This window comes from Carcharodon carcharias, chromosome 20, assembly GCF_017639515.1.
Source record: "Carcharodon carcharias isolate sCarCar2 chromosome 20, sCarCar2.pri, whole genome shotgun sequence".
Classification (NCBI taxonomy): Eukaryota; Metazoa; Chordata; class Chondrichthyes; order Lamniformes; family Lamnidae; genus Carcharodon; species Carcharodon carcharias.
Genome location: NC_054486.1, coordinates 41,192,688 through 41,204,041, shown reverse-complemented (window position 1 = coordinate 41,204,041; position 11,354 = coordinate 41,192,688). Strand labels below are relative to the sequence as shown.

Below are 11,354 nucleotides of genomic sequence, written 5' to 3'. Positions count from 1 at the left end.
GATTAAATGCCCTCCCCCTGGTGAGTTTGGTGGTGGGGGCATTAAATTCTCCCCTTTGTATTCTCTTCATAACTTGCTTTCCTACCGATGTTTGCGTCACCAGAAAATGTGGCTATAGTAGAGTCTGTTGCTTCATCTAAATTATAAATATGGATTGGAAACAGTTGAGGCCGCAGCACTGAACCCTGTGGCACTCCACCCGTCTACAGGAAGAGATCAATGGACAGGTCATGTGGGCAGTAAAATGGCAATTGGAATTCAATATAAAGTATGAGCTAATGCTTTTGGGGGATGCAAACAAGGCAAGGGAGTGTAAAAGAAATGCTAGAGTTCTGAGAAGTATGGAAATAACAGAAAAAGGAGGTAAGGTGATTAAGAAGGCATTCGGAATGCTCTCCTTTACTAGTCAAGACTTACAAAATAAGTGCAGAGAGGTTATGCTAGAACTGTATAAAACACTAGCTATGCCACAGTTGGAGCAATGCATACAGTTTTGTCACTGCATTATGGGAAGGATGCGATTAAGCTGAAAAGCATAGAGCAGATTTGTGACGATCTAGCCAGGAATGGAGAACTTTAGTTATGACGAAAGATTGGACAAGCTGGGGTTGTTTTCTTTGGAACAGAGGTCACTGAGAGGAGAATTAATTGAAGTGTAGAAAATTATGAGGGCCTAGACGGAGTGGATAGATAGGACCTATTTTCTTTACCAGGAAGGCCAATAACCTGTGGGCAGGGCGGTGGGGGCATAGATTTATTATAATTGTCATAAGGATTTGAGTGGAGTTGAGGAGAATTTCTTTTTGCCCATAAGGTGGCGGTGGTCTCGCATTCACTCCCTAAAGTAGTGGTAGAGGCAGAAAACCTCATCACATTTAACAGATACTTGAATAGACACTTGACTTGCCAAGCCTCTATTTGAAGCTAAACAGGAATGTTAGCAGGCTTTCAGTTGGTGTGGGCTATCATAGCCAAGATTAATCCCATTTTCATACAATCTTCATATGTGCATTTTCCAATGTAGATCACTAAAAAGTGATCAGGAGTGGTTACCTTAGCTGATGGTCACCTTACTAACTCAAGGGTCTGAGGCCAATATTAGCACCTCTGTTGCCAACCTGCAGAAATGAGCTAACTTAGCACAGACTTTGAATCAAATCTGGAATCTTGAAGTTCAAGTTCGTCTAGAAATGGAGCTTTTCAATTTTTAAGGGGCTCATACTAAATGGGAACTCTGAGACCAAGTGAAATGAACAGTAAACATTTTGGCGTTTTGTGCTCCTTCGTTCCTAAATTCCTGCTGCCACGTTCAAATGAGATAGTCGAGATATATGGAATGCGATTCAACAAATCCTGGATGGGAACCAAAGACAAAGAGGGATAGCAAAATAAAAACCAATGCAAACAATCAGCCAGGACCAACAAGCAATACAAGTATAAAGAACTTGCATTTAAATGACATCTTTGACAACCTCAGCATTGGCTGGATAGCTGGGCACTCCTAATGCAGGTAATATCGCATTTTTAAAAATGTAAAGCAACTTTCCAAACAAGAAGTTGCATTTATATATAATATAAATATTAGAAAGCGTCCCACACGACTTCAGAGCAAAGTTATAAGGCAAAAGGAACTCGCAACCAGGAACAAGGCGAAACACTAAGTCACACGTACTGAGAGCGCTGCCAACTCAAGAGCAGAGAGCCTGTGCCTCACTACCCGGACCGAGTTTCCGGCGGAAGTAGCAGTGCCGAATTGCTGTTAATGGCTCGTGTGTTATTGCAGCAATGCCTCTCTGCCCGGTTGCAAGTGGAGGACGATGCGGCTGCTGAATGTGTTCAGGTATTCGACAACGACACCGGAGACTCCTCTTACATTCAATTAAGTCACTGTGGACGGATCAGCCCGATGCCCTCTTAGTCTTTGGACCCAGCTCGGAGTTTGGACTGGGATCTCAGGACGAGCAGGGTCACTGAGGATGTGAAATGGGAGAAAAGTTTAAATTCCTTCTCATCCCATCTCGTCTCCGTTCCGACCCTTTTACTTCCAGAGGTTGTGCGCTGCATTTCACTCATCAAAGTTCATATGGTGGAAGAAGTCTTGTATAATTTACACTGATTTCCCTGTTTTATAGATTCAAAGAGGGACATTGATCTATGTCTGCTTTTGTAAAGGTGCTACCCTCGACATTGTTCCCAAAATGGGTAAGTACGGTATATTAATGGTACATATTCATGGTTGCTATCACATCATGCAGTTTCTGTAACTTCCAATCGGTCACGTTTTTAAAAAATCTGTGTAAAACAACTTTACAAACATCACCAACTTGCATTTATAGACTTCAAGTTCCAAGGCACTTTACAGGAACATGTGACAAAAGTTGACAACTATAGGGGATATTAGGACAAGTGATTTTAAAAACTGGTCAAAGAAGCAAACTTTCTTGAAAAGGACGAAGAGGTGGAGAGATGTTGAGATTTAGGAATGGAATTACAGGTCACAGGTGGCTGAAGGCATGTCTGTCAGTGGGCGAAGGATGTGATTGCACTGGAGGGGGTGCAGGGGAGATTCACCAGGATGTTGCCGGGGGTGAAACATTTAAGTTATGAAGAGAGGTTGGATAGACTTGGGTTGTTTCGTTGGAGCAGAGAAGACTGAGGGGTGACCTGATTGAGGTGTACAAGATTATGAGAGGCACGGACAGAGTGGATAGGGAGCAGCTGTTCCTCTTATCTGGAGGATCAGTCACAAGGGGGCATAAGTTCAAGGTGAGGGGCAGGAGGTTTAGGGGGGATGTGAGGAAAAACTTTTTTACCCAGAGAGTGATGACGGTCTGGAATGCATTGCCTGGGAGGGTGGTGGAGGTGGGTTGCCTCACATCCTTTAATAAGTACCTAGATGAGCACTTGGCATGTCATAACATTCAAGGCTATGGGCCAAGGTGTTGGTAAATGGGATTAGGTAGGTAGGTCAGGTGTTTCTCACGTGTCAGTGCAGACTCAATGGGCCGAAGGGCCTCTTCTGCACTGTGATTCTGTGAAGGGAGTTGGAGGAACACAGAGTTCTTGAAGGGTTGTAGAGCTTGAGTTGTGCATATTCTCAACTTGGTGGAGGGTAGAAAATGGGCGACTGACCAAGAGGTCATTGGATTAGTTAACTCTGAAAGGGAACAAAATGTGGGTGACAGTTTTGGCAGCAGGTAAGCTGAGGCAAGGGTGGAGATTGGTGATGTTACAGAGGTGGAAAAAGCAACCATTATGATGGAGAGAATATAGGGTTAGAAGCTCAGTTCAGGGTCAAATCAGTTGAGGCAGACTGAGATATTGGCTAGGGAATGGGAGGAAATAAGAGTTTGTGGTGTGTGCTGAAGACAATTGTTTCACTTCATCCAGAACTGGGTGTCAGACAAGCAGGTTGGTAACAAGAAGTAGCATCTGACCATGTCTTCAGATGATTTCTCTGAGGTAGCACATAGATGAAGTAGGGGTATAGATGAATAGTGGGGGTGGGTGGGCCAAGGTTACATCCTTGGAAGACTCCAGAGGTAATGGTGCAGGGGGAAGACAAGATATCATTGTAGGTGATTTTCTACCTATGCTAGGAGAAGCAAGAGTGGAACCAGGTCTGGACAGTCCAATGAAGGAGGCAGAAGATGTGTTCTATGTTGTCTAAGGCTGCAGAGAAGTCAAGATGAATGTGTAGGAAGTGTGTTTCACTGTTGCGGTCACATTGATTAGAATTGTTCCAATGCTGAGTTGGGGGGAAACCTGATTGATGAAATTAAAACCTGGAGTTGTGGGAAAAATTGTCAATGGTTTGAAAGTCAGCAACATGTTCGAGGACTTTGGAAAGGGAGGTTGGAGATGAGGTGAGAATTTGCAAGGACAAAAGGAGTTGAGGTGATTTTCTTAAGGAGAGGAGTGATTATGATTTGAAGGGCAGTGGTAGGGTCAGGGGGCACAGTTATAGTACTGTCAGTTAGTATGGGGCCAGCAGGAGAAATTTGGTGGTCATCAGTTTAGTGGAAATTGGGCTTAGAGAACAGAAGATTGGTTTCATGGGCATGATGAACTCAATGGGTATGAGGGAGATAGAGGGAAAAACTAGAGAAAGACAGAAGGAACAATTGGAAGATTTCCTGTTTCTTTAAGAAATTCCTTTGGATTTCAGTTTCACTTTTTTTGTATATTCCTGACAGACCTCTTCTAGAAGAAAATTATCTTTTTTATTTTTAAAACATCTCCAATTTATTGCTGGTATTATCTAGCTGTCCATTTGTTATACTTGAATTGTTTCCTCAAACATTGGAAATTTCTACTTTTTTGACACAAGATCGCAATATAGTTATGGATGAAGATAGCAATTCACTCAATTGTAATTTGCTTATCCAGGACAATCCTACCGCCTTTAATTACTGCATTTAATGGTTTCTTAGATAAATCCAACATTTGCGCCTCTTATCGCCTCCTCTATTTCGAAGTTAATTAAAAGTGCTGATCATACTTTATTTGAAGAAGTAATTGCTATTAGTCTTAAATTAACCCCTTACTAGTTTGGGCTTGTATCCCATTGACCTACTTGTCATTTTTTAAATTGAAGTGCTATTCCGGATTTACTCTCTCTAATCCCTTTATGTCAAACCACCACTCTTGCTTCTCTTTCAAAGTTAAATAGCCAAGATTTCTCTGGCCTTCTTAATAACTGACCCTGAACAGCAGAAATCAGTCATGAGCCTCCCCTGATCCTTCCTAACCAGAATTGGACATGGTATTTGAGGTGTAGTTTGACCAGAGCACTGTACGATTTGATCATGACCTCTCAATTGTATCAAAGTGTTTTGGTTATATAATTCAACTCTGCAATGATTTGACATATGTGTCAAGTCAATTTAGACTCTCAGATCTCTTTCAACATAAATCTTAGCTATTTAAACACATTGCCTGCATTAAATTGCATTTGATTGTTGTTTTGTTCACACATATTTTGTCCAATTTGTGCTAAAGTTTCTGATATACCTCCTTCAGTGTCAGTCCCCTTTTCCCATCATTTTCCCACTACGTTTGATATTGCCTGAAAAGCTATCAATTTGCATTGATTTTTGAATCCAGATTATTGATATAAATTAGAAACAACAACTTAGTTTAACATAAAGTGTCCCAAGGCATTTAGAAGAGCATTATAAAACAAAATATGATACCAGCCGTATATTAAGTCAGATGACTAAAAGCTTGGAAATGAGGTAGGTTGTAAGAAGCATCTTAAAGGAGGAAACACAAGAAAGCAAGGCTGGAGAGTGTCAGGAAAGTATTGCAGAGATTAGACCCATAGCAACAGAATGCACAGCCACCGATGGTGGAGCGATTAAAGTGCAGTCTGCTCAAGAGGCCAGAGTTAGAGGAACACCGATATCTTGAAGCGTTGTGGGGTTGGAGGAGATTACAGAGATAGGGAGGGACAAAGCCCTGGAGAAATTTGAAAACAAGGATGAAAATTTAAAATCAAGAAATTGCTTGACTGGGAGCCACTGTAGGTCAGTGAGCACAGGATAATAGGAAAGGGTCTTGGTGCAGTTATGATATGGACAGCAGAGTTTTGGATGCATAGAAACAGTAGTCGTCTTCATTTTGGTCACCTTTTTTTAATATAAGTGCCACATTTGTCAGTTTCCAATCAACTGGTACCACATTGGCACCTGAAGTCAAGAGACAATGTCTCTCAAATCTTCTGGCTTCCCTTATATCCTGTAAAGTAGTTATTTCACCAATCATCTTCAGTTCTTTGTCCTTAAAAAAAAATTAAATACTACTAACAATCTATGAAAGAGCAGTTTTGTTTTTATTCCCATTCAGTTCGAAGTACAACAAGCTTTGAGATTTTTAAAAGTTTGGGAACAAGTCATCTGAATTCCCTTTTGGTTCTGAAAGGATAGATGAAACTTGAGGGGAAGGGAAAGAAGATAAATAAATGAAGTTTTTTTGCCACTAATGATTAACTTCTTGCAATGATATTAGTTAGCATTAATTAGTAATGTCACTAAGAGGCTCTAGGGATGAGAGGAAAGTCAGCAAATTCTGCCCTGATGGAGTAGGGCTGCTCAGAAAGGGTTACGGCTGAGGCAGATTCATGAAGCATAGTGGAGGGAAATTAATTCTGCATTTGACCAATATCTACAATTTTTTATTTTTGGGTGTCTGAAATGGAAATGTTTTGTTCTCCAGCCCTAATATACCTCATCTTGATGGGCAGAAGATTAGGCATATTGAAAGGAATGGGACAGGAATAGCCTTTGGAAAATATACCCAAAACAAAAGTTAAAAAATTTAAATTGTGAAAATTTTAAAGTTTCAGGTTTGCTAAGAAATTGCAACTTGGACACAATATAATATTTAATAGAGTTTGAATAGGTTACTTATCCAGTTCCATTCCATGAGTGCTCTGCTGCAGGTCCTTGGCTCATTGTCTGCTGATGCCTAACCCTGAGCCTTTTCTCTTTGCAGTTTTTTGTCAATGATGTCTTGCCATTGTCTTCCACTCTGGACCAGGGTGAGGAGGTATGACCTAAGCCTACCTCACCCAGAATGGGAATCAAACCCGCGCTGTTCGAATGATTTTGATCCACACTTTAGCCACCTAGCCAAGTGAGCTAACTGGCCCCCATTCAAATTTGTTCTTGTAGATTTGACTAAATGTATTGCAGTTGAGCAGTTATTTAGGGTTATGAATGTAACTGCATGAATGTTAAGCTTTTATTATGTATTTTTTTCCCTACTGCAGTTAACACGTTGTTGAATGTGAAGCTCTGTGAGACCAATGAAGACAACTATGTGTCAGTGTTGGATCTACCTGCTAATGTTCTCATTATACCTCAGGCCACATTGGGTGGTAAAGCCAAGGGGCGTAACATGCAGTACCATTATAACATTGCAAAAGAGGAAGGAAAAGAGCTTTATGCACATTTTGTTGCTCTATGTGAAAAGGCGTTTGCCTCAAATGGTAAATGTGCTGAAGCTGGTGTTGTGGTCAGGCATGGGACCTATGGGAACAGACAAGTGTTGCAAATGGACACCAATGGACCATACACACACATGATTGAATTTTAAATCATGATTTCATAATATAGAAATGTGTACTAGCTTACCTTTCTGCTGCTTTTAATTGGATAGGTCATTTTTTTTAGACCAGACCCGCAGTGAGTCAGTCCCCTTGTATTACTAGAGTATATTCAAAGTGTTTGGGTCTAAATGAAAGCCTCAACTGATATTTGAATTCTGCTTTATCTTGAATGAAATTTTATTGGGTAGTTTTGGCTAGAACGTTGGAGCAATTACCTCAAAATAAGATAACTCTAACCCAGGTTAGAAGAAAGGTAACTGATTAGAACCATCACACTTCAACATGGGTGGAATGATCTGGATTTAATCCCTGCCAAAATGTCAGGTCCATTGGCAGGTCAGGAATCCTTTTGACTAATGAGCGGGTTTTGACGAAGCTCTTCCACTGAGCCAAGATATTAGCATTCCACCTCTTGAGTTGCCAAACCGATCAGATGATGCGCAGGATGCCATGTCCAATCTATTCAAGGAGGGATTTCTAATTAAATGCTCATTCAGCGAGCTGGTACAGAGAGCTGAATGGCTTCCTGCACCATAACAACTCTGTGATTCTTTAAAGGGGTTATAGTGACACTCAGAAATTGGATTTTTAAGGTTGCAGCAGCCACAGGAATGGTGAGGAGAGCATGGAGGACCGCTCCTCAAGTCTCTCACTCTTACCTAGAGGTCCTGCTGTGGGATCAGAGGGGCTGCAGTGAGGTGAGCTCTCCCAAGGACAGGTGGGAGAGAACAGTCTCTCCAACCAAGCAAACTTGGATTAAAGTGGCCAAGAATGTTAGCAGCATATATGTGGTCCCTCCAACCTGGAAACCGGATCTCACTCAGGAAGGCATGACGTTGAATGGCATCACATTTTCACTTTGCCATGCTTAGAGCTTTCAGTGTGACTGATCAAAGCCTTTGCAGGTTGTCAGTTTCACTGAGGAAGCCCTCCCCACTGTGTACTGACCTTGGTGACCCTGGCGAGTTGTTGACAGATTAGGAAGCAAATGCCCTGGCTGTTAAAACTAGAATTGATGGTTAACACAATACTTAATTGGCTTTTATTAGTATCTTAATTGGTTTCCTGTGCCACTGAAAACTGGAAGAGGGTAGGATGATGTCAGGATTTTGACTTGACGTTACTTTTGTGGAATTTCACTCTCCTTCTGTACCCAAACGTGCCTTTCCTTGCCTGGGAAAATTTCATCCAATGTGTTTCTTTCAGCTGATAATGAATGATGATGACAGCAGATGTGAAGAGTTTATGACATGTTATATTCTGGTGCAATTTCAAATACAAAATAAAAGTAAGTTATTCTCTGCACAATCATTTCTGGAAGCAGACTTTGATTCTTGTTATCTGGAAGCTGTACCTTATCTGATTATCAGATTGACAGTTGTTTTATTTATAATTATCTTACTGGATTAAACTAAATCCTACTCATTGGTGGATACATTCTGTTAATAAGTCAGTGTTATGCAATACCAGATATCTTACAAACTCAATAAACTTATATACTTACCTACAATTAAATGGAAATATGAAGCAGAAAATAATTGTCGTAGATGTTGGTATATGAGTCAACCATTGAAGCCTCACAAAATCCCTTCAAAATAATGAGGGTCAACATATATGCTGAGTATAAAAGTGAACTGCCAAGTGTGGGTGGTCACCATTTTTGTCATTTGTCATGCTCTGAATATGCATAGCGTTCAAAGCTGAAAACAGGGAGGTCGACTTATACACAGAATATATGCAGAAAAATGGGCGCAGAACTTCCGCATTTCTGGATGGTCATACCCCTGAGGCACACTCCCATGGTGTGCTACAGGACCCCTTGTCTCCAAGTCCCAACACACTGACTATGCAGGAATTGCTGGGAAGTTTGGACTAATGATGGGCAATTCTCCTGCACCTGGAACCAGGGAAAAGGTCTGCAAATTTGAGTTGGAGTCGGAGACTTCAGATGGTTCTGATTTACTTACCTGAATAGTTACCCAGGAAAGATTAGAACAATTAAAACCAGTTTTAACTCCTGGGTAACTATACTATTGCCTGGACATTCCCCCACCACTCCATTTCCCCGCCCCCCTCCCCCCCCCCACCCCACCTCTGGACTCCCTGATTTATGACCCCACACTGCCCAGCTAGACCCCCTAACCTGACTAATCCCCCAACATCCCTCAGCTACCGCACCCCCCTGACACACCCACCCACCCCTCACCCAACTTACCTCCTCATGCTCTCATCTGCCACCCTACCCATTCGCCCACTTATGCACTTACTTTCTCTTCATAGCTTCTCAAAGTGGCTTTACGACAACTTAAACTTTGTTTATCGAAATTTGGCAGCTAGTGCTGTAAAAAGGGGGAATGCCTTCTGTAATGATTCTCTCCATTGCTCCCTGCGAGGACTGCTACATTGTGTGAATTTGTAAGGATGGAACATGGGTGCAAAAATTGTAGGAAGGTAAACTTTTTGTCTTGGTTGGAAATAGGGATCTGACCCAGATCAGAACTTCTGGGCCATGATTTTTGGGGCTGAAAATGGGGTTGTCATATATGCTGGGTTGACTTATATGCAGCAATGTAATGTTTGGGGCCATTCCGTTCTTTGACAGTGGGTCCTCCTCGATTCCCTCCTGAGTCGCGGTGGCTGCGATGACTTCTCCCAGAATGCTTCAGTCACTTCTCACCAGCGCCCTCTGTTGGAATATAATTGAGGTCATGCACTTTTCCATGAGAGTGTCAGATTTAAGTTCAATTTCTGGAAATTGAATTGTGCTGTTCCTGTTTTCCTTTCATAAAATGGGTGCCTGAGGTTCCAATGTGGTGTGCTTGTTCTCATTCAGTGCCAGAACTTGTCTACCATACTGGTAAAGGCTTATCCATAGGTGCCCAAAGCATCTGCCTGAAACAAATGTTGGGCTATTTGAATGTGTAAATAGGAGGCCTGCTGCTTGCTTGAGGTTCCCTTTGCAAAATTCAATTGTGCACCATGTTGTTCTTCAAGTCTTTGGCAGCCAAACCAGTATTCCTGAAAGAAACTGCAAGAGATTGCTGTATAGAGTTAAGTTTTACGTTTTTTAACTTGCTTTTTGTGGAGCTGAGAGGAACATTAAATCTAAGGTCACTGCTGACTTGCTTCCCCCCTCCTGATTGCTATTGTCCCCTTCCAAACTCTTTACGACCTTAGTCAGCATTCAAGCTGGACTATTTTATTGCTTTCCTGGGACTGTTGGAGTTGCTTCTGGAACTATATTTGGCAGCTGCAGTTGATGGTTAAAAATAATAGATGAGGCTGGTAGACTAATTTTCCATGGGCCTGCCTTTGTCCGCTTTAGGTTCATGCATTGTGCCCTGCATCTGGATTGCACTTAATTTTGTACATGATCCAATTTTTAAGGCCCATATCTCGGAAAGCTATTGAACTAGTAATTTGGGGCGTTGGAGCCATCTATTCTGAAAAATCTGAAGTCCGTTTGCCAGCAAAAGCAAATAATGTTTCACGCTCTTATTTGAAATGCTCTATTGATGATTTTTCTGAACAAAGATGATAATTGATAATGCAGGTCAAATTCATAAGATGTAAACGACAACTGGAATATTTACATTGGTAATTGTCACTTGCTGGCGTTCTTGATATTCCCAATGACTGAACCATAAGCTTGTGAAGAGTGCAGGAAAGTCTGCTGTCTGAAACTACACAGCAATTAGTAATTCAAAACAGTAGTGACTGTCCAGGATTTATTTTAAATTAAATGTTAATGATGTATGGACCATCCCAGGTAAAACCCTTGGCTATGTTAATAGGGGAAAAATGAATTGATGTGCACAGTATAAAGTCACTACTTAAATTTTGATAGTATGATGTATGACCAATAATATCTACATGTAGCATAATTTCATCAGATGCTTATCCCTATAAATTTTTGTGCTTTAATTCAGAACTGAGCGGTGCTTTGAATTCCAAATATCTCATTGGTTGTAAAGTGCTTTGATATATGCAGTTGTCATGAAGAGTGCTTTATAAATGCAAGCCTTTTTTTGTTTTAATCCATACAGACCTGATGTGTGTCAATTCCTGATGTGTGCTGAATTAGATCCTTACACCCTGGGAATAAGCTTGGGTGCTTCAATTGGTCTTGGGACTCTGGGAGGGGACATTCAGTGTTCTACTTTCTAATTGCTATATGGTAACTTGATGGAAAGTATACATGTGTGGACATCCAAGAGAAAACAAAAATCAGTTCAGGTGTGAT

General features: G+C 41.3%; 1 protein-coding gene across 1 annotated transcript; it reads left to right on the top strand.

The window, feature by feature from the left end:
- The first annotated feature begins 1,708 nt into the window (after positions 1-1,708).
- On the top strand, positions 1,709-8,422 carry dtd2 (D-aminoacyl-tRNA deacylase 2). Its single transcript, XM_041213874.1, has 3 exons — positions 1,709-1,840; positions 2,133-2,202; positions 6,773-8,422. Exons 1-3 carry the CDS (start codon positions 1,763-1,765, stop codon positions 7,096-7,098), a joined length of 474 nt encoding a protein of 157 aa, XP_041069808.1. The 5' UTR covers positions 1,709-1,762; the 3' UTR covers positions 7,099-8,422.
- Positions 8,423-11,354: the final 2,932 nt, after the last annotated feature.